The sequence below is a fragment of the Miscanthus floridulus genome, chromosome 4, assembly GCF_019320115.1.
Source record: "Miscanthus floridulus cultivar M001 chromosome 4, ASM1932011v1, whole genome shotgun sequence".
Taxonomy (NCBI): Eukaryota; Viridiplantae; Streptophyta; class Magnoliopsida; order Poales; family Poaceae; genus Miscanthus; species Miscanthus floridulus.
In genome coordinates, this window is record NC_089583.1 from 40,647,811 (window position 1) to 40,672,184 (window position 24,374).

General features: G+C 44.6%; 1 protein-coding gene across 1 annotated transcript; it reads right to left on the reverse strand.

Annotated features, from left to right (window-relative positions):
• Positions 1-2,567: 2,567 nt before the first annotated feature.
• Positions 2,568-4,918, reverse strand: LOC136549632 (aquaporin PIP2-1-like). Its single transcript, XM_066540992.1, has 3 exons — positions 4,214-4,918; positions 2,913-3,053; positions 2,568-2,816 (listed from the first exon to the last, which is right to left on the reverse strand). Exons 1-3 carry the CDS (start codon positions 4,829-4,831, stop codon positions 2,703-2,705), a joined length of 873 nt encoding a protein of 290 aa, XP_066397089.1. The 5' UTR covers positions 4,832-4,918; the 3' UTR covers positions 2,568-2,702.
• Between the last annotated feature and the right edge of the window lie 19,456 nt (positions 4,919-24,374).

A 24,374-nucleotide genomic window follows, 5' to 3' on the forward strand; every position in this document is an offset into this window, starting at 1 on the left:
CGAATCTTTAGACGCATGCATGAAGTATTAAATATAAATAAAAAATAAAACTAATTACACAGTTTAGACGAAATCCACGAGATGAATCTTTTAATCCTAATTAGACTATGATTGGACACTATTTACCAAATAACAACGAAAATGCTACAGTAGCACTTTGCCAAAAAATTTGACATCCAAACCAGCCCCAGCTTTGTTTGAGCAAGGCACATGCATCTGTATCCATCCACGGCCTGATCTGATGGCCATGGACAATTCCTATTCCTATTCGGCCATGGCGGCATGCATGGCCATGCCAATGCCAAACAGGCCAAGGCAAGGCAGCGGCAGCGGCGGCGGCAGTCCGTAGTCAGTCCCAGCAGGCCCGGCCACCGGGGAGCGGGGACGGTCAAACTGAGACGCTAGCGCAGCGCGGCGAGCAGTGAATCTGGATGAAAACGGTAGGGATAATGGTATTGGAAACCGAATCCGTTTAGAGAGGTTGAGATCTGTCCGTATCTGAGTCTGGATATCCAACATCTCATACCGTATCTATATTCGAATACGCAAATCACATATTTATGATGTCGATATCCAATCATATTCTATCCGACATAGTTGACACTATCCGTATTCAAATCCAAATCCAGACAAAAATATAAAAATAAATATAATATCGGTGATATCCGTCCGTATCCCATACATTTTCATCCCTGCTCCCCAGCGGCCAGCGTTGCGCAGCCCGGGACTCCTCTCTTGTTTTATCCGGGCCTTGTTTAGATTATCTCTAAATTCTAAGTTTGTTTTCTCTCTCTCCATCACATCAATTTTTAGCCGCTTATATGGAGTATTAAATGTAGGTAAAAAAATAACTAATTGCATAGTTTAGTTGGAAATCACGAGATGAATTTTTTGAGCTTAGTTGGTCTACGATTGAACAATATTTACCAAATAAGACGAAATTGCTACTATTCATCGGTTTGAAATTTTTTTTAATCTAAACATGGCCCCGGTCAGTATCACTGTGTCTAGGAGTACTCCTACAGTACATGCAGTAGCAGCGGCCAGCAGCCACATTGCTAGGCTACGGTTGCTGTGTTTGTCAGTGATTGGTCTTGCGTCTGGTCTGCGTCCTTCCAGTTTAGCACCCTGTTAGCTTAGGTTGAAATTGGACGGGGCATGTTTAGTTTCCAAAAAATTTTACATAGTATATATCACATCAAATTTTACGGCACATATATGGAGTACTAAATATAAATAAAAAAACTAATTACACAGTTAGGTGAGAAATCGTGAGACTGAAAAAAAATACGGCGGAACTACTAGGATGAAAACCTGAGGCGAAAAATACCCAAACAAACCCGGACGTCGGCTCGGAAAGCGTGAGTAGCAGCACTAGTGCTCTCCCGCTCTCATATCTTTCCGCTTTCGGATGCGTAAGTTCCTAAGCACGCCTCGATGATTTTGGCAACAGGGGGAAGCAACTTTTGTTCTTATCATCGTGATTCCAATTCCAGGGTACCCTTTAGTTCCCTCCGAAAATGCTAAATTTTTCAAGATTCTTTGTCACATCGAATCTTTGGACGCATGCATAAAGTATTAAATATAAATAAAAAATAAAACTAATTACAAAGTTTAGACGAAATCCACAAGACAAATCTTTTAAACCTAATTAGATTATAATTAGACACTAATTACTAAAAAACAACGAAAACTGCTACGGTGTCATTTTGTCAAATTTTTCGACATCTAAATAGGCCCCGGGCAGCAGAAGCGACCCGGTGAAGATTCATGAAATCCGCGCAGCATGCTCCTACCCGTAACTGCTAAAGCGGCACGGCAGCCCCACGTAGCACTACCTACCGCGGGGGGAGAGCGGAGAAAAGGACAACAACGGCCAGGCAGCTCAGGACAGCTGGAGACGCCGGCATGCCACGCGCGAGCTCTCTCGCGGGAATCACAGGCCACCAGCAAGCAGAAAAGCACCCCAATGGCGCCAATACCCCATGGTCCATGACACTGCAATAGTGACAAGTGACAGCAAGGTAGGATATTGATTGAGAGGGCAAGACGCAAGCAGAATGCAGAGGAAAGATCCACGGAGAGAAATTGAGCCATCAGTGACTGCTTTGCTGTGTCTCGTCGCTATGGGATCATGGCTGGGTCGGTCGGTCATCTGATAGCTTTGGTTTCTTCAAGGTTGGAGCAGGCCAAAAGCAAAGGGCACTAGAATGCAATGCAACGCACAGACAGGTACGCACCTATAGCAGCTACCTCGTGATATGATTAGGATCAAGTGCCCAAATTCACAAAGCAAGACAGCCGAACGAGCAAGAGCACAGATGATCAATCCACTCCACATTGTCGGTTGATTTAGACAGAAGCAAGGTTCTCACTGATGATGATTATGACGCTTGTCGCTACATAACAATGATTAAATGAGGCCAGGAGAGCAGATAGGAAGGAGACGGAATCCCTTGGACAGCAGATTACGACACATGATGATTACAGGGAACGAAACCAAATTTCACGCACTCACACGCAACGCAGCTAGCTGCTGAAACAAGAGCGACCGAACCACCCGCACAAGTTGATTGATGATGCATGCATGGCAAGTGAATGCAACACTGACGCGCTTGCCGCTGCCCCCTAAGATCGCCATTGCTCCAGCAGAAGAAGCCCTCTGCAAATTAAGAACGCTTGGACGAGACACCACGGGAGGCTCACGCGTTGCTCCTGAAGGAGCCGAGGGCCTTGATGGCGCCCGCCCGGAGGATGTACTGGTGGTAGAACGCCGCGATGGCAGCGCCCACGAGAGGGCCCACCCAGAAGATCCACTGCAAAAAAGGGTTAACCAGATCAACATCAATCAGTACATCTGCAGCGCAAGGACAAGTGTCAAATAAACCACAGAAATTAACAAGACAACATACCTGGTCATCCCAGGGCTTGTCCTTGTTGTAGATGACGGCGGCGCCCAGGCTCCTGGCCGGGTTGATGCCGGTGCCGGTGACGGGGATGGTGGCCAGGTGGACCATGAACACGGCGAACCCGATGGGGAGGGGAGCCAGAACCTGACAAAAAAAAAATCACGGACGGTCAGGTCAGGTCAGGAGTAAGGTAATAAGAAGTATCATATCATACTTTGGCAATAATAGAAACCATTAGCTAAAATACACTCGTATTGTACCACATCGAATGCGACGGGCGCCGAATGGTTGCCAAACTGAACTAAACAAAACGCCACAGGCTACTACTGCCTGCAGGGAGGAGAGGGTACGGTGCGAGGCGCCAATAATTCACCATGGTCATGCAGGGAGCAGAGGCTCACATGGCGTGGGACAGAACACGAAGGCGGGCGTGCACGGACCAGCTCATGACGAGGGCCGGACCAGACCCAGCTCAGCTTTTTACACGATGGGGGCCCACCCCCTGACCCGTACCACTACTACCGGCCCCGAATGTTTACTGTGCCCGTCAATGGGAGTCAGCCAGGGGATGGGGGCGGTAAAAAAACTTCTTTTAATTATGTCTGGAGGGTGATGGCTGGCCGTGGCCGGGGCCTGACGATGCCCTGCCGGATGCCACTGTGGATATGACTCCTACTCCTAATCGAATGTTCCAGCAAGTGTGCGTTAATAACGGCCATTAATCACGACTATGAAAGCCTTAATGACGCACGGTGGTTGTGTACTGCTATTTTACAAGATTTGGAGCTCACGCATCCAGACACACACACCTGATTCACCTGCCTTCCACACGTTTTAACTCAATCAACTTCAAGCTTTTAATAGTTTTAATTCTCACCCCACCAACGAACAACCTTAGCTAATAAATAGTGTAAAATTTGTAGCTAGAAGCATGGAAGAACAAAACAGACAGCAGGAGAATCTTTCAAAAACTAAAACACTTTAGTTAGTCTACGGCGAAGAAATTCGCTCTGGAGCAATGATGATACTCATATTCTGCCCTGGACTTTCCAAAGAGGAGATAAACTGGATATTCTCCTGCCTTTTTGTACGTTGCCAAGATTTGAGCATGTGATTAGCTCGCATGACTTGAGCTCTAATTAAGCTCGCCTAGGACTCAACTTACGAGTGATGCCAAGTATTAAAACAAGCTAACTTTTAAGCTACAAAATAGTATACTCTCAACTAAGCAGGTAGCAGCAGATCGAGACACAAAGCTGAAAGAAAAAAAAAGGAAGAGGCGGTGGCGTTGGTCGGGTGCTCACCGGGACGTGGGAGTCGCGGGCGCTGCGCTTGGGGTCGGTGGCCGAGAAGACGGTGTAGACGAGCACGAAGGTGCCGACGATCTCTGCGCCGAGCCCCGTCCCGCGGGAGTACCCCGACGCGAGCGAGTTGGCGCCGCCGCCGTACCTGTCGAAGTAGGCGCTCTGGAACGCCTTGACGAGCCCCACGCCGCAGATGGCGCCGAGGCACTGCGCCACGATGTAGAGCAGCGCGCGCACCAGGGAGACCTTCCGCGCCAGGAAGAGGCCGAACGTGACGGCCGGGTTGATGTGGCCGCCCGAGATTCCGGCCGTGCAGTAGACCAGCACGAAGATCATGCCGCCGAACGCCCAGGCGATGCCCAGCACGCCCACGCCGCCGCACGCCGCGTCGGCGCCCGACGCCGTCGTGTCCGTCTGGTGCTTGTACCCGATCACCGTGGCGACGGTGATGTACAGGAACAGCAGCGTCGCGATGAACTCGGCGATCACGGCGCGGTACAGCGACCAGGAGCCCAGCTCCGCCGCGTCGATCAGCGGCGCCGGGGGCGGGTCCGTGTAGTCCTTGGCAGCGAACTCGCCGCCGCCGGCGCCGCTCTCGATCACGTCGTCCTTGCCCATGGCCGCCTAACTTGGCTTCGCTTAGCAGCAGCGAGAGAGTGAGGGAGAGAGCTGGCTCCGCTTGCAAGGAATGGAATGGATGAGTGAGTGAGGAGGGAGAGGGTGGTGCTATTTATGGAGGGAGTGGAGAGTAGGTAAGTGACAACACAGCGTAATAGTATAGTAGTGCTGCAATTTCTGGTTATTGCTTGATGGAATGGAACAGGGAAAATCCAGCAGCTTCGTACCAATTTCTGGTTTTTTTTATTACTTTTAACTTTGTGTCGATAAGATCGAATAGCTTTTTTTTTCTCGTCTGCTAAAATTTAGTTTATATCGATGTTTATGTTGAAATGGTATTAGAAAAAAATATTATTTTACAACTGGGAAGTAGTTCGAATAAGTTCACGAAGCAGGGCATCTGTTTTTTTCCTTAGGTAAAGGAGTAGTATATATTTCCTGACGCTCGCGCGCGCTCTCTCTCTCTGCCTTTAGTTTTTGTTTTGCGTGCGCCAATCCAATGATGCTGGCTGGATAAGCTATCGAGGTTTGTGCTGTAAAGCCAAGGATCCCCACAAATCCATGGGCTGGTGGGGTTTTTGTTTTCAGAGCGGGAAAAATGGGTAGAGAAGTTTCCAGGGATGGAATCCTGGGAAACGAAAATGTGACATGACAAACTTTAAAAAATGTTACACGAGATGTGGATTATTGGTCTCCCTTCGCTGTCAGATAAATCAAACGGCTAAAAGGCTCGTTCGCTGGTCTAAAACTTGGCTGAAACTGACTGAAAAATACTATTTCAGCTAAATTATTGTGAGACAAAAACACTGTTTCGACTAAAAAAAAGTCGAACAGGCCAAACATAGGGTAAGCCAATATATCGACCCCCTCTCTGGTCTCTATCCATCATCAAGCAAACTAAGCACCGAGAAAACTGGAGGCAACGAGTGTAAGGGGTTGGACGGCAATTTGCTTACATCTTTAGTCTCCTGTTTAACATGGGACGTCTAAACCTTAAATTAATTACGATTGAGCTTTCTACGAGTTCACTCGGTAGGAAACAATAGGTAAAGGTATGGCGAGCGTGGTAAAGAGTAGTAGCTGGGAGAACTAACCAATTACTAGCTCCTAATTAATTCGACAGTCCTTGCAACGTGGAACAGAACGCCATGTTCGCTTGGGTTATAATTCATATTTTTTCAGTTAATGAACAGTAGTTTTTTTTAGCCAACAGTATTTTTAGTCATAGCTTATCAGCCAATCGAATAGATGAAAAGGTTTTGCACCTTATCGGAACGGACTCAGGACACTGTTTTTTTTTACAATAACAACTTTTAATATATAATGTTAAAGTACATTACAACAGTGTGGAAAAAAAATTCCCATATTACATAGCACAGCCAACTGCCCAGACGTACGTGCTGTTGTCAACATTGGTTTGCTCATGTAACCGGTTTGTTCGCTGGTTGGTTTCTGGGCTGGTTTGGGCTGGCTGTTGCTGGTTTGTTGTGAGAGGAAAACATTGTTGGCTGGCTGGTTTAGGCTGGCTGAAACCAACAAGCGAACAGGGTGAACATTACTTTATTTTTCGTCTTCCCTACCACATACTCCGATCAGTGCGTATTCAAAATTCGGGTAAGGCACACCACCGGGTTTCATGCATCGGCAACGGCATGTAGCCAAGGAGCGTGCAACCGACCGACGACGAAATGGGCAACGGCATGGTTTTAAATAGCTCGATATTACTACTATACTATGTGTTGATTGGTTGATTGATTATAGCTAGACAGAGAGTGTTTTATAAATAATAAAAGAAGTTTATGTATGTTAGTATCTTGCAACGACCATAACCGGCGAGGATACTGGAAAGTCTCCTGACCATTCCAGAGCGGAAGAAGGAGATAAGCAACAAAAATCCGCACTAGCCGTCGTCCATGACTCAGTCATCGCATCGGAATATCGGATCGCGTCGCAATCAGTGCCCCGCCCGTCAGTCTGTTCGGGAGGCCATATCATATCGTGGATTATTTACTGCTGGCTGGTTTAGTATGAGAGAAAAACACTGTTTTCGGCTGAAAAATTACGATCGTTTACGAGCAAGCGAACAGGCTGACGCGTGTTGGCCTGGCCACCGGCCGAGGAGCCGTGGGCTGGACTTGCGCAGAGCATGCATGCCGCACGAGGAATAAAATTCGGGCCGATTGGGCGGCGGTGTTGATCGACGCATCCCGCCACCGGTACCGCCCTCGCTGCGTACTACGCTCTGTACGGCGTCCAACGACGACTGCCTGGCCAGCAGAGGAAGCTGCTGCTCTTTGTGCGGTGTAGTGCTCCTTTGTTGGTCTTCATCTCTGCCCTGCCGGCCCCTCCCGTCGCGTAATCTCATCTCAATCAATCATGGCGCCCGCAGGCGCGCGCGAGGGCGGGCGCGGCCGACCGGGCAGCCTGGTTGAGGTGGGCGAAGGCCGTGCGTGTCCGCCATTTGCATGCATGTCAGCCTGTGCCTGTGCCTGTGCCTGTGCGGCTGGGTGGCCTGGGTGGAGGACATATCAGCGGCGGGTCAGACTGAGACGAGATCATGGCTACGGCGACTGCGATGCGGCTTGCGCACTCCATCCATCAGACGGTGGCGCAAGTGGACGGACGCTGGCCCGGGCGTGGCGCAAGTGAACGAAAGGCGAACCCAATCAGCGCCGCAGATCGGCCGGACGGAGAGTCCTTCTGGCCTTGTCGCTCCCGGCGCACGTCGCGTCGCGTCGCGTCGCATCAGCACGCTCCCCATCCAGCGTGGCGGGTCACACTCACACGCTTCCCCGGGCCGGACCGCTCCAACGTTCACCTAGGTGCCGTTTGGAGTAGCCACTAGTAGGCACGTCCAGCTACTCCGATCGTCTGGCTCTCTCAACGAATCAGTACTTTTAGCCATGTAACTCGCACCCTGGTCGGACTCCGATCGCCTGGGGGGCCCGTTGTTCCAGACCCTTCTGCTCTGCCACCGCCCTCCAGCAGGTCCGAATTCCCCATCCCTATCCGCGGCCAGCCAGGGCCAGGGTAGTCGTCGGCCGTGCTCGCTGTTCCAATTCCAACAGCAGCAACGCCGACGACGCCGACAGCCGCTGGGGTCTCGGCATCGGCAGGGCCGCCACGCCGCGCGCAGCCACACATCCCACCCATCCGTGGGCCGCAACGGCTACGTGTCGCGCCTCCGCTCGCGCGCCGCAATTCTTTACCGTGTCATGTCTGCCTCTCGCTATCCGTTCCCGTTGCTCAAGATGCTCGCACGTTCATCTCGTGTGCGCGCACAGTGCTCTGCTCTGCTGCCGTACTGTTTCGACGCTGTCACGATTCACGAAGAGCGTGGCTGCGTGGGAAGCGAACGACTGCGCCTGTGCGTCAACCTCTCGGATTCCTCTTTTCTTCTGGTTCTGGGGGTTCTGGCGACGGAGGTGCCCACCTGTCCATGGGAGCCCGACAAGCCCCGATCCTCCCGTATCTCCGGCCGTGGATGTGATGAAAAGGCAATCACACGGATCAAGGACAAGTTTAAATTTAGGGTACGTTTAAATTCATAGTGTAAAATTTTGGTGTTCAGATACTAATAAAAAAATAAATCATAGAATTCGTCAGTAATCTGTGAGATGAATTTATTAAGCCTAATTAATCCATCATTAGCATATGTGTTACGATAGCACTATATTGTCAAATCATAGACTAATTAGGCTAAAAAAATTTATCTTGCAAATTAGTCGTAAACTGTGTAATTAGTTATTTTTTTAAGTCTATATTTAATATTTCATACATATGTTCAAATATTTGATGGGATAGAAAGTAAACTTTAGAGCGAGGAACTAGACAAAGACTAAGGGGGTGTTTGGTTTCCTGAACTAAATTTTAGTCCATGTCACATCGGATATTCGGATGCTATTTAGGAGAACTAAATATGAGTTAATTATAAAACTAATTATACAGATGGAGACTAATTTACGAGACGAATTTATTAAGCATAATTAATCCGCCATTAGCATATATTTACTGTAGCACAACATTGTCAAATCATAAACTAATTAGGCTTAAAAAATTCGTCTCACAAATTAGCCACAATCTGTGGAATTAGTTATTTTTTTCGTCTATATTTAATACTTCATACATGTGTCTAAACATTCGATAGAACAGGGATTAAAATTTTCCTGCAGCAACCAAACACCCCCTAATACAAATATGCAAACCATTCATTTCCCTTCGTCATATCCTTCAACTATTTTAACGAAGAGAGTCCAGAACAGGAAAGCGCAGCGGGCGCTCCGAGAAAACGGGGTATCCCTCTACGGCATTTGCATGTGCACTCGCTGCTGCTGCAGGCGCTCAGCCACATGTTTCGTCGGGAAACCTTTGTTTATTCTCCTAATTACTACCACTGGCACAAGCACGGTGACCCGGTCTTCTCCTGTTCCCAACAGGGCGGCAGCAGAGGGACGAGAGATGAGGATGGTGGATGGTGGATGGTGGATGGATCAGCCCAGTCACGTTGCATCACGCACCGCGCACCGGCACACCTGGATTTTTTTTTTAATTTTAATACTTTTTGAAAATTAATTTTAAATCTAACGGCGTCGGTTTTTTTAAAAAACTAACACTTTTGGCCGCGCTTATTGCCCTAGCGCGGCCAAATGCATGTGCCGCGCCATGCATGGTGGCGCGGCAGAGGGCTGACGTGGCGGCGACCAGGAGCGCTGACCGTTGACGAGCAGGGCCTGCCGCGCCACCGATCTTGACGCAGCACTGCCGCGCCATGATCCGTGGCGCAGCAGACCCAAATAAACTTGCTGCAGATTAATGGCGTGCAGCGGCAGAAGGCAGCCTTGGCGCGACAGCTGGGCCTGCAGCCCCGCCAGGTGGAGGTGTGGTTCCAGAACAGGCGCGCCAGGTACGAAACGCACATGCGATATGTCGTCGTTGCACAGCTTTAATTTCACACACAGCTAGCCGCTCTATAGCTAGCATGCTGCGTATTCTGATGAACCTCTGATCAGCATGCACATTTTTCCCTCTTTTCTGCCCCTCCTGGCCTCCTCGTGCAAGACGAAGCTGAAGCAGACAGAGGTGGACTGCGAGTACCTAAAGCGCTGCTGCGAGACGCTGACGGAGGAGATCCGGCGGCTGCACAAGGAGGTGCAGGAGCTCCGCGCGCTCAAGCTCGTCTCGCCGCACCTCTACATGCACATGTCCCCGCCCACCACCCTCACCGTGTGCCGCTCCTGCCAGCGCGTCTTCTCCTCCTCGTCCAACAACGGCAACTCCGCCGCCGACAGCAACAGCGTGCTTTAGTTTCTCAGGCCACAGATTATTAAGCAGCTAGATTAAGCTTTGAGTGCACGTCGAATCGAATTAAGTAATACAATTAAGCCGCCTGCACGGCACGAGACCTATCACAAAGAGTGATTAGAGAGATGGAACATGGCTATCATCCCTGTTAATTAACAACACTAGCTAGGATCAGGCTTCAGGAACACGGCCGTCCAGTCCAGCAAGCTCTCGCCAAACTGATGGACCGCGACCTCTCTGCAGCTGGTGCATCATCGCCGGCCGTCATCATCACTGCCGTGCGATGGCGTGGTCGGTGCTACAGTCTGTGACGGGCTGGCTTTCAGCTGTTTGGCGCCGCGCCGCGAGGCTGATGTGACAGAGGTGAGTGCAGTGCAGTGACAAGAAAGGAGGCGCCTTAGCGCAATGAAATCGACAGCAGCAGCAGGCGTCTCCTCCGCCTCTCCTGGTGCCACCGACAGCAGCAGCAGGCGCCTCGAAGTCAAAAATGTAATTTATCTAAGCCCCTTGACTACTGCATCTACTGCATGATTTGACAACAGGGCTAGGTGTACACGATGCTACTGCTCAACAGCTGCTGAAAATGAAATGACCGATGCTGCAAAGGTGAAGGTGAAGTGAAGGGAGACTACTGTAGTGTGGTGTGTAGGAGCAGGCGTTGCCAATCAGACAGAGCAGCTACTACTACTATAGGTAGTGAGTGATAAAGCAATGCTACTGCATATACAGATACAGTACTGTGCGAATCAATAATCGATCTATTTACTCCGATCAACCACACCCACACCACAGGACAGGATCGTGTCTGCCATCAAGACGGGCGCACGATCGAGGACCGCGCGAGAACTGCTCGTGCAGGTGCCTTGTAGTACGTCAGGACTTATGGCTACAGATGAACCAACAAATGTGTAATCCAAACTTGACAGCCATGATTTTGTAACAGCTATTTTTTTCTGGCAGCCAATGAAAAATTATGTATGCCGCTTTTGTTGTAAGTACTGATGATAGTTAATACTCCATGATATGTAGCCATATTAAACAAAATCTAAACCTTGTGCCAAAAAAAACAGTTCTTCATGAGCCTATTACCATGTTGTTTCTGTTCGTTATGAGGAATTTTTCTATCCTTTTGCTGTTGTCCTTTATGGGCACAAACTATAATTACCTCTTCTTCAAAAAAAACTTCTTACCTGTCTACAGACTGGATACGGTTGCCTCCTAAAACTTTTTTCTGTTATAATAAATGATGAAATTCATAGCTAGGATCACGTAACATTAGTGCTGCATCTACATAGGTACTTTCAAAATTGATGATATATCTATTTTGTCAGTCTTCAAAATTCCCAATGCAAATAGGTTAATGAGTTCCATACTCTACTCTTGCCATTTCAGTAGTTTCTTCTGTAATTTCTACAGCTAATGTACAACTTACCCTGCAACTTACATATTTAGTTGGTACTATAACTTTTATAGCTAAAATACACGCCTTCCTTACAGATTTATTATGGCACTACCCACCACATATTTTTTCCCATCAATTTATCTATTTCGTTTGCTCATCTAATGCTGACTGCTCTCTTATCTCTGCACTCTATAATCATAACTAACCACTTTTCCTTTTTTCCTTTTTTGATATATAAACTTAATCCACCTATATATGCTTTCGTGTAGGACCTTAGCAAGCATGCACAAGACTATTGAAGCTCTGAGAAAGAAGATATAGCTTTGTGCACAAACACTAAATGGTCTGTTCTCCAACTACTCAACGCAGCATGCACACGACTCCTCTATAGTTCTATCTGAATGTACATTTACCTTTGCAGGTTGAACAAGTGAAGCATCATTACCTGGATCACTCGACCTTAAGGTTTCAAGAACTCTGAAGGCAAAAAAAAATATATGCTTTACATTGAATTCTTTATTATTTTTCTATGTTTTGGTGCTTTTAACTAAATTTGATGCGCTTATTTATAGAGTTCCATAAGACTTATGATACTAAAAAAATGATATGACGACTTCGAAACTGGTAGCCAAAGTACTCATGCTAAAACAATAGTATTTAATTCTTTTAGTCCAGCACCAGTTAGGTCTCACAAAATGATTCAAGTTGACCATGATGATCTTTTTTACCGAACTGGAGTGAAATAATATACTCAAATTATGAACCTTCAGATTTGGCTCTATGCTCTACTCTTCCCATGTGCTCCCAGTTTTCACAGTATTGGTTGCTCTTCATGGATGTCAAACTGAATAATTCTCTTTTGCATATATATATGGATTGAGTGTACCATTGTCAGTGTCTAATTTATTTAAGTACTATGATTTGTATTTACCAAAATAAACTAGCTACATTGTCCATTGATGAGCCAATTTTACAGTCTTTTGTATCCATGCCTAAATTAGTGCATGCTGATCAGTAGGTGCAGCACGCCGTTGTGGCAAATTATTTATCTTCCTTTATTATGAACAAGTTCAGTGGTTTTCTAATATAAACTTTCCTCCATATTTTTCTTCAATCTTAGCGAATGAGAATAGCAGTATACTTAATCGGTTAATTACATTTTTTGCGGGTCTGCATAAACTGTCCAATTGGAAAAACAAGGTAACCTACATGTAGTCTGTCTAATTGGAGAAACCAGGAAACCTATATGTAGTCTTTATCTTCAGGTATATTGCTCAAATGCACCACTTAGTTTAATTTCATCATGTATTTATATTAATTGGATTTAGATCATTAATCCTGCAATGAACTTCTTTTCCTCATATTATTGCAGTTAAACATGTTTACCAAATGCTCAACGTTAGGCTTAATGCTAAACCCGAACAAATTTTGCTCAGCGAGGTCCTTACCAAATTAGCCACCTTTTACTTCATTCCTAGATCCCTGCAGGTTGTGACTGAGTTCTCAAGAATTTTTTTTCGACAAATCAATGCTGATTCAGTCAATAAAAGCGTAAGCTCAACCCCTAATATTATAGTAGTCTAACTTTTCTCAGCTTCCCAAATTCCATATTTTCCTTGAGAGTGGTTTATGAGATATTGATAATTAGCATTCTGTTTCGCTTTCAATGATCAGAGGTGTTCTTTCCTATACCGCTGATCCTCTAACTTGATGTTCATGTGCTAAGTATTTGGCGTAATTTTCTTATTGAATGCCCAAAACTGGTTGTAGTGGGGGTCCATTCCATGCTTTGGTCCTTGGCGTGACGGACATCTACAATGATTAAGCCATGCCCTGTCGGTGGAAACTCAGATTTGACCTCTAATGTTCCATTCCATCTGCTTGTGGCATTGCCTATGCAAGGTTATGGTAACTCTCCATTCACTTGAACAGATACATTTAGTTGGGCCCATTTAATGTTCTATTACCCCTTTCTTTCCTGTGGCTTGTGACTGAGTTCTGAAGATTTGTTTTTGCAAAAAAAAATGCTGGTTCAGTGAATAAAAGCCCTCAGCTTCCTGGATTCCATATTTTCCTTGATAGTGATTTAGCAGATATTGATAATTAGCATTATGTTTTGCTTCGAAGAATGAGAGGTGTTGTTTTCCGTTACCACCAATCTAATTGCATTGTTATGTGCTACATTAGTATTTGGTGTAATTTTCTTAATTAATAATATAAATTGAAATTGGTGTCCTAGAGCTGAGGTTTTAGTTCAGCTGATCAATGCTGAGGGTCCGTCCTGGAGCTACGGTTCTCTGTTTTTTAAGATATATGGTGATTACGCGAAACCTGCTGCATGATTCTTTCTAGCAATCCCCTTCATAGAGGCTTATCTGCATATAGCAATAATTTATCTCTTTCCCATATGTATTTCCTTTGTAGCATGATAAAAGGTGATAGATGCATCGGAACTGAAGTATAAAATAACACAACGATTGGTCTTTTATTTATCGGTCCGTTCATTGATGGTTTGATTTTTAGATATGAAGCTGCAGTAGCTATGTACACATTTTTTCACTTGAATTTATCTCTGTGCTTACTTGAACCTGTAACAAACCTTTATTTTCCGCTTGCAGATTTGAATACCTTATATATTTTATCACTTCATACATACCACCTTCAAAATGTCCCAGTGGCCCTTTCTGGCAGTGGTCCACGCATACCATGCTGCCAGTTAATGTGGTACACACAGGATTTCGAGAATCAACTTAGCTCTGCCTTTTGTCATTGTTTTTTTTTTGCTATTCAGTTATATATATGTTCTATTCTAAAGCTTGCTTTATAAATATGTCCACTTTTCTTTGTAAGCCGACCACATGTTCGGTGTGGCACTTATACAGACATGCACTTATAAATATGTCCACTATTCTAAAGTTTGATTACATCATTTGTTTTGATGTATCTAGGAATCATGTCTGCAGACTTATGCCAAGGCAACAGGATCACATGAATCTTGGTCCCCGGTTACTCGAAGCAGTCTTTGAAGCCAACCAATGAATGTATTTCTCCTTCCAGTATCTCATCGCCATAATTTAAGCGAGATTACTTTTGAGGTGTGTTTTATCCTTGAAGTACACATTCATAGATCCACACACATTTGTAGGGTAGCTATTTCATGCCTTACTTTCGCACATCTGCTTATTCTAAATGATACTTTAGGTGAGGTGATCCACCATTGCCGTGGACGGTGGACTACAGCAAAGGGAAAACCGCTTTCTCCAGTGAAACAAAGTCGAAATCAGGTTAGCTCATGGTCCAATATACAACCTATATATGTCTGATAAGTGATTTAAATCGATCATGCCGACCTTTTTCCATACCTAAACGGACTGAAACAGTATATAGAAATGACGAGGCTTTGAATGTAGTCTTGTGCTCCAGTTTCACATTTTCATTCAAACATAGATGAACTATTTTGGTGTGTGTACAATGCCTGTCGTTGTTGTGTTCGAAAATTATAAGCTTACAAGCTCAGCAAAGATGATACCTTCGGTTCATCCAAAATTGGTTGAGTTTAGGTTGTGGTTCTTGGCACCTCCAATCATTTTCATTTTCGTATGTGCAACCATATTGATAAATAGTGTTTGCAAATATGTAGGAAAAGAAGAAATTTGTTCACAAAAAAGGTAAGCACCAATATGCAATATTTTGCTACAGTGTACAGTCGTGTTTGTTTGGGTGGTCGACATGCGCTGATTGCATCATCTTTGTAGACTGAAACCGATTAATGGAGATTGAAACAGCCATTTTGATATTGATTTAGTTTTCCTATGCTAATAGAGAAAAAAATACCATGGTTCTGCATGTTATGATTGTGGCATAGACTGCTTCTGCCTATTATCATACAGTGTATTTATTTCCGTAGATGTTCAGACCAGTACAGGTGGCTTCCAAATGGTTGGTTATACTATTAGATTACTCATTAGTAGGTTGCAGCTACACTAAAATTACCAGGTTCACAAAATTGAAAATGTACAGGAAAAAGAAGGGTACAACAGCCACCACACCGAGCGCATGTGCTACTATAGAATTCAGGTACAACATTTTTGCTAAAATAAACCTAAACTCAACACTCTTCCATTCTGTTTGCATACGTCTAACATGCTCTGATATATGAACAGAATCATCCACGTGGCAGAGCACAGTCTCATTCACGACCTCTCTGATCGTGTACTAACAGACCAGCATTCAAATATATAAAGCGCCTGACAACGCATGTAATATAAACCCATGCACCATCCTCGGCTCTTTGCTACTTTGAACATATGTAATATGCACATCCTCGATGTATATCTGTCTACCTGATTACTTATATTGCAACGTATATAACCTCCATATTCGAAATCTTGTTTGTGCCTGCCTATGCGCGCGAGGGCGTGCGCCCTTCACTAGTAGAGAAAAATAAAACTCAACCAGCTGGTATGACCTCCCTGGAGGATTAGCTTCAAGGTGGAAGAACTCAATTGTATTGGTCAAGAAAATTCTCGAACTCTGATTTTGCCGCCAAGAGGAGTTTTTTTAAAGCAAGCTACCTACTCCCTCGGTCCTAAAATAAATGTACCTCTCGCCTCGCAATACAAGGAGAATTTTTTTTAAAAAGTTTAACAAAATATATAAAAATGTTACTTATATTTATGATGTATAATAATAATCATTAGATTAAACATGAAATATACTTTTATAATAAACTTATTTGGGGATACTATTTTCTATATTTTTAGTCAAACTTAAAGTTTAACTCCTTTTTGGCTATATATGCTTTGCTTGAAGCTAGCGCTGTCATGAAGCACCATACCAGATTACAAGTGGTACACTACACACGATCATCTGCGCTAATAGGCACACTTGCGCGGACGAATCGAGATGGGACGGGTCATGAGTCCTGATTGCTAATGCAGCTAGCGCAGTCAGCATCCATTCCAGCGGCTGATCCTGATCTGCTCCTCTACCTGCGCTGCTAAGGTAAGGCTGGAGTTGCCTTTCCCCCGCGCGCGAGCCCTGCTTTCACGGCCACGGCATCCACAGCGGACATTGGCAAAATGGAGCGCCCACCACCACTACCACTAGCGATCCAATCGAAAAGGAAAGGGCGGTAAAAGTTGGTAAAACCAGCGGGGTGCGAGATCGCTTGCAAGGCAAGACGGACTCCAGCACTAGTGTGCTCGCACCGAAAGCCCCCGCGGGCCGGCGGTGGTCGTGCAAGTGAAGTGAGCCGGTCATGCTCGTGGCCGGGTGATTCACCCTGTCTGCCGGTGCCGTCCTTTTGAACGGAGCACTACACCTGCGTTCCCGCGCCGGTTGTGGCTGCTGCTGCTGGGTCCGGATCGGACAAACAGCGCAGGCCACTAGTGGCACGCAGGCTTGGCGTAGCTCCAACAGGGCGGATCAGACAGGCAGACGGATGGAACCTTGCGAAAGCATGCAGCAGCGATCTCCCTTTCCTAATGCATCACGTGGATTCTTGCGTGATCCTGGGCTACCAAGGTACGGAGCACTACTAGTACTCCTGTTCTCGATCTCCGGGGACTGTTCAAAAACATGTTTTTATTTCCTGCAGAATTTCAGAAACGTAACCTCTTGCGAGATCAGAGCATCAGACGGACTTGTTTGTATGATGATCGTGGGTACTTAGTTCATTCAGACGGCAGTCCAATTCCAATCGGTCCTGGATAGATGCTTCTGGAGATTGCTCGAAGCAGATGGAATTCGAGGGCCCTACCCCTAGCTACAACCAGAACAAAGAAAGGAGGGGAGCACGGATATCATCATCAGCAGAATGTAATCTGTTAACAAGTACACGCACGCCTGCTTAAGGGGTCCTAATCGAGGCACACAGAGCCCACAGGGACGAGATGACTCGCTCGCTAAGCTTGTGTGGCTAGGAGACGCGCGGCGGTGTAGCGACCACGAGATCGATCGGCACATGTCCACGTCGGCGGCGGTCGCTGTCCGTGGCCGGCTGCCCGCCAGACGTACTGCGTATTTTACGCTTCATTCTCGATCGCCTCCTCCGGTGACCGTGTCCCGTCGGATCATCCTTAATTTCTTTGCGTAGACAAGTACTGTACTTACTATGCCAAATTGCCAATGTGATTCTCACGGCGGCTCCGTTTCTCAAACCATGGAAAGGGGTACCTACTGCAGAGAGACAGGCTGATGATTGCAGCGTTTTTTTTTTTTGTTTTTGTTTTTGGTAGATGCATGATTTTTCGTCGCCTAATATAAAATCTCGATCCACCATTGGGCGGGATTGAATAATGCAATTAGCTTGATTGTTTTCTATTGAAAGAATTTGTTATACAGAAGAGATTATATTTTTTTGGCGAATCACAATTCAGACGCGGTGCATATGCATGAAGTTGGGATTCCATGGGTGTGGAAATAAAAAAACTCGCGCTTCATTCAAAATAATGTACTTATATGGCACATTTTCCTTCAAGTTTGGACACCGGACCTTGTCCAGCACTTAACTTAAACCCTGCAGGTGTTATACTACAATATGCGAGACGAATCTTTTAAACTTAATTAGTTCATGATTTAACAATGTGGTGCTACAGTAACACATGTGTTAATAATGGATTAGTTAGGCTTAATAAATTAGTATTGTGGATTACTGACGGATTCTGTAATTTATTTTTTTTATTAGTATCCGAACATCCTATACGACACCCTCATATAACACTCGATGTAACATTCCAAAACTTTACACCTTGGATTTACACACGGCCTAATATTGTTCAGCATAAATTCCAATTCCCAAATGTAAAACCAAGTACTAGTACGCAGTGAGCGAGAGCCTTCGAGGCCAACGTTATAAGCTTGCTGTCACTGTCAGCAAGTGTTTTTTTTTGAGAATTTCAAACTACGCACTAGCGCTATCCGAAGCTCATCATGCATGGGCATAATTAGGAGTACACAGATTGTTACTTCCTCTATTCTAAATTTTAAGACGTTTTGGCTTTTATATATACATTGCTTTTTCTATATATATAAGAGCAAAAACTATTTATCTAGAAAAGTTAAAACGTTTTATAATTTGGAAGAGATGGAGTAGCATTTATGTCTCCAAATAATTTTCTTATGAAAACATATTCCCTAACAAATCTAATGGTACTTAATTTGTTTAGTATTTTTTATATAATTTTAGTCAAAGTTTTTTTTTTGAGAAAACTGAAGGGGTCGTAGCCCCTACAGAAATTTATTAACAAAATAAAAGGTGTTCAAAACATAAGAATTGTATTCTTTCGTCCACGGAGGGAACCGAGTTTCTGTAAAAAAAAAACAAGAACAAAAAACCACAGGAACCGAACTTTCCTAAAGAAACCCTCTAATATATGTCGCCAAGCCTCTTGAATCATCATGATGATGGAATCGATGATTAGGAGGTACACGCATATATGATATCCGTTGATGCTTGGCTAAAAAATGCTCGGCTTCATCTCAACGGCCATTATTGCTGTGGCCCGCACGCGCCTCCTCCTCCAGCTACCGGCTATAGGAATCGAGCGGGTTGGACTTGGACAGACATGCAGCCTGTTCGCTTGTTGGTTTTAGCCAGCCTAAACCAGCCATTCAACAGTATTTTTCTCTCACAATAAACCAGTACCAACCAGCTCAAACCAGTCCAGAAACCAACCAACGAACAGGCATATGAATGCATGCTTTCAGTTTCAATTTCAGATAAACATAACATGGCCATGACATGGAGCTGAATAAGCCTACCCAACCCAATCAGCTGATAGACAGCATTAAACTAACTACTCCATTTAATTTCTTCCGTCCTCTCCAAGAATCGCATTAATAAAGGAGAACTACTACATATTAGGTGGTATTTAGATCCAATGACTAAAATTTAGGAGGTGTGTCGGGATGATATTGTATGGGGTGTTCGGATACTAATACAAAAATAAATTACATAATCCATCAGTACTTCACGAGATGAATTTTTTAAGCCTAAGTAATTCGTCATTAGCACATGTTTACTGTAGCACTACATTGTCAAATCATGAACTAATTAGACTTAAAAGATTCGTCTCGCAAACTATGTAATTAGTTTCGTAATTAGTCTATATTTAATACTCCATACATGTGTCAAACATTGACAGCGACTAAAATTTAGGAGGGGTAATCAAACACTTAGTAGTACACTCGTGTCCGTGTCCTGCTACTGCTAGCTAGGATCATCCTCTCAGCACTGCTAGTCGATCGTCCTAGGAGTACCCAGCGACATCCCAACCATTTTGTCCTGTTTGCTTGGCTTATAAGTCGTATTTTTTTAGTCAACGAATAATATTTTTCACTCATAACAAATTAGTCAATACTATTTTCAGAACAAACATAACAAAGATAAATGAACGCTGCTGCAGCCTGCAATGCCCTGGTCTGGTGTTGGTCTACTCCTGCGTGTAGTGCTTCACTCTCCATCCAGGCTCTGGACTGGACCAACACGGCCAATTTGGCCCTGTTCGGCTTATCTCATATTCAGCTTTTTCGATTTTTTTTTAACCAGAACAGTATTTTTCTAACACAGCAATTCAGCCGACTTCGTTTTGACGATCTGAACAACATGTAACGGCCAAAACAAATCCAGCCACGCCCGCGCGCGCGCGGCCAGACGTAGTCCACTGGTCGGCGGATCTCGGCGTCGACGCGATGGTGACCATGCAGGCACGCATTGAGAATTGGAGCGAGCTCCCGTGACACCAGCCAGCAACAGTGGTCCGGCGCCGCAAGGCCCCTGTTGGAGAGCGACGTCGCGGGAGGAACTTCCCTGTCTTCCGCCCAATAATCGTGTGCAAAAACAAGGCGAGACACGGCACAGCCTCCGCCCTGTAGTAGTATCGTCGATCGGGAACGAACGCACTGCACTGGAGGACGCTGGAATCTTCCAGACTTTCGTTTCAGCAGCACGTTGGACGAACAGTTTCAGAAAGACGTACGCGCGCGGCGCTCCACTGTCTCGGTCAGTTCTCTTGGCTACAAGCAGCAAGCAGGCCGTTGGCCTGTTCGCTGGTTCTGAGCTGGTTTGAGCTAGCTAGTGCTGTTTTATTGTGAGAGAAAAACACTGTTGACTAATTGATTTGGGTTGGCCGCATGAGAGGAATGATGATCTCGACGTCCACGTACTACTGCTACTACGCATGAACGAACCATTTCCCTCCTGCTGCTGGAATCACTCTTTACAGCTCTGCATCACAGCATTTGGACAGAGGAGGGAAGGTCAAGTTGCTGTTCCCCGCCGTAGCTTAATATGTCACATGATCCCAAAAAATCAGTTTGCGTGTGTTTAGGGCGACGAGGGGTGGATAAATAAGCAGCTTGTTCGCTTGCTCATATATGATCGTGAACTATAAGTTAGAATAGTATTTTTCTCTCGCACAAAACCAGCCAGTAGTAAATAATCCACGATCGTTTACGACGAAATAAACATAGTGAAGGACTGTACCTATTGAATACAGTAACATTTTATACAAGGAAAAAGTCTACTCCACCCCCCACTATGGGGGGGTCTACATAACCCCATCAACTATGAAACGGTCTGATTTACCCTCTGAACTTTCCAAAACCGTCTATTTTACCCCCCAGGCGGTTTTCAGCGGCGGTTTTGCTATAGTAACAGGGTTTTGCTACAGTGACGACGGGTTTGCTACAGTAGCAGGGGTTTTGTCTTTTTCTCTTATTTCCGCCGAATCTTTGAAAAATCATAGTAAATCATAGAAAAATCATAAAATAGAAAATCTAATTTTGTTGGACTCCACATGAGTAGATTACACAGTGAACATATAATATGGTACACTTTAGCACAAAACTTTTACTGTAGGTTTATATTAATTAGAAAATCTAATTTTATCTGTAATTAATTGGAATTTATCTATAACTAAGTTATACATGGTCCAATGAGTACGAAATTTTTACTATAGTTTAAGCATATAATAATTAACCTACCATAAAAATTTTATCACAATTGGACCATATAAGCTGCAGCTATGAATTATTTTAATTAATTACAGACAAAATTTGATTTTCCAATTAATCTAAAGCTACAGCAAAAACTTTGTACTAAAGCGTACTATATTATATATTCACTGTGTAGATCTACTCATGTGGAGTCCAACAAAATTAGATTTTCTATTTTATGATTTTTCTGTGATTTACTATGATTTTTCAAAGATTCAGCGGAAATAAGAAAAAGGCAAAACCCTGCTACTGTAGCAAAACCTTTGTTACTGTAGCAACCGCCGCTGAAAACCGTCTGGGAGTAAAATAGACGGTTTTGAAAAGTTCAGGGAGTAAATCAGACCGTTTCATAGTTGAGGGGTTATGTAAACCACCCCCATAGTTGGAGGGTGGAGTAGACTTTTTGCTTTTATATAAGGATACTGCTACAGGCGAAGAGACGGCGATCGATCTCTTCTTTTTCTCAGCTCGTGGCTGATGTCTTGGACTGGAGGAGAGAAGATGACAAGGACCTGCGAGCTAACGGCAGCCGCGAACAGAGCACCATGCGTGGTCGGGGACGGTGCGGTGGTGGAAATAGAGAAATGGCTTTGGTGGTGGCTGGACTCGCCGGGGCGGTTGCGTTGCGTTGCGTTGCGTTGCGTTGCGTTGCTGCCCTGTGCATTGCATGCGCTGGACGGATGGACGTAATGGAAGCATTAGGTGAACGCCACCTGCTGTTCATTCTTCCCAATCCCCAACTAATAAAGATCATCACCGGGATTAAACTTTATATCTCTCATTCTGGTACTAGCCACGTCACATGCGGCGACCTTTATTCATGCCTGCCTTTTTGCTTGTTTGTTTGCTTGCTCTCCTGGATTATTCTGCATGCAGTTGGTACTATTTATTATTATAATAACTATATACATCAAGCCTAGGATAAATGATGGATCAAATCATCCTCTCCTGGATTATAATAACTGTACTGAATATTTCAGTGGCATGCATGACGATGATGCAATAGAGACTTCCCGGCGGGGACTTTTTCATATGTGTTCCGTTGGTGAAATGCCAAGAGGAATCTTATATCTTCCACTAATATCAAGGGATTTCTCGATCACTTCTCAAGCCTAGGATAGATTATTGCTGCAAGAGCTGTTTCATCTGGAGAGTGATGTGATGTATCCCATAGATGCATTACATTTTTACTGCTTAATTAATGGTTCGAATTTATACTCAAATCCAAACATTTTGTTTCTATACCGTACCTTTTGGACCTCAAATTTTGATTGCTAGGATTTGTGGCAGGACGAGAGCGTTGTTTATTTGCCTGCTCCGAATGGAATCCACTTGCTGGTTCCTACTAATAAAGATCACCCTAGGATTTGCCATGACATAAAAAAAGAATAGCCTTCATCAAGTAATAACAAATCTAAATAAATCACGAACGTGCTCGTAGCGCGGTGGCGACGACTCCGGCGTGCCCACCCAGGCTTGATTCCCAGTTGGGACGAACGGGTGTCGCATGTAGTATTTCCCCATATTTGTTTCGGTAGGTCCTTGACACTCGTGTGGCGCTACAATGGGATTACGACGTGTTCGTCGTCTACGAGGCTCGTGTGGCTTCGGTGATTTCCAGAAGGACGTTTGAGGTGTATAGATTGTAACTTTTAGGGGTGTGCATGTGTGTGGTGCGAGTATGTTGAGTAAAGCATATATACTACAACTTGTACCCTAGGAGTCCAGGCTGGAAAAAAAAACTAAATAAATCTAGTACTAGCCACAATGTGCCGTGACCTTTTTACCGATCTGCTCTCCTCTTTGTGCATACCCACCAAAGTCCTATCAAGCCCTTGTTTAGTTCCCTCATTTTCCAGAATTTGACACTATGCAAAAAGAAGATTCCCCGTCACATCAAACTTGCGGTACATGTATGGAGTATTAAATGTTGATGAAATCAAAAACTAATTGCACAGTTTGGTTGTACTTTGCGAGACGAACGTTTTAAGCCTAATTAGTCAACGATTGGACAATTATTACCAAATACAAACAAAACGCTACAGTGTTCAACAGTAGCGCTACAGTGCCCCAGATTCGGGCGGCGCCGAATCCGGGCACGAACTAAACGCGCCCAAGTCTTGTAGCATATGCTTTTCATGATCTGATGTGTGAAATAATTTGACTGGATCTGTAGTTCTTTTTACGCTTTCATGCGTGTACCAACCTTTTTTCTAAAGGAAATGCGTGTTTTAACAGCAAGGCTAATTATACAGCCCGCTGCTTACTGCAAAGATCCTTACAGCCTATCTCTCAATCCATTCATATAGTAGTTAGCTCTTCAACATTAATACATGGCCCACCTGTCTCTCTTACAGAGTTTCTCGGTTCTTATGTCTAAGCCGACTGTAAGCGTTCAACCCACTTCTCTCTCTCCTCTCCTCTCTTCTCCACGTCACTATTCAGCCTGCTTGCAACCTGCTATTATACTTGGTCCAACTAGAAAAGAGAGGGAAATGGGGACCTCCTACGAATCTTGTGCAAGATAGTTGCTCACACATCATGTAACCCAATAACCTACTTGGCTTTGCGGAGGAGGTCTGGTCACAACGCATAGGAGCAATATTTTATTCTTTTCACTTGTTTTTAGTTTTTATTTTTCATTCTAATAATGTCGATAACTAATCATGTTTACTGGATTGAACATTTACATGTATTTCAAAGTTTTTTTTGGGATTGTTAATATGAGTTACCTAATTCCACATTTCAGATAAACTAGTTCAACACATCTTATCTGCAAATGTTGAAACAATATATAAAAAGTGTTAAAATGATATATCCACATTGTTCAAATGGAGCATT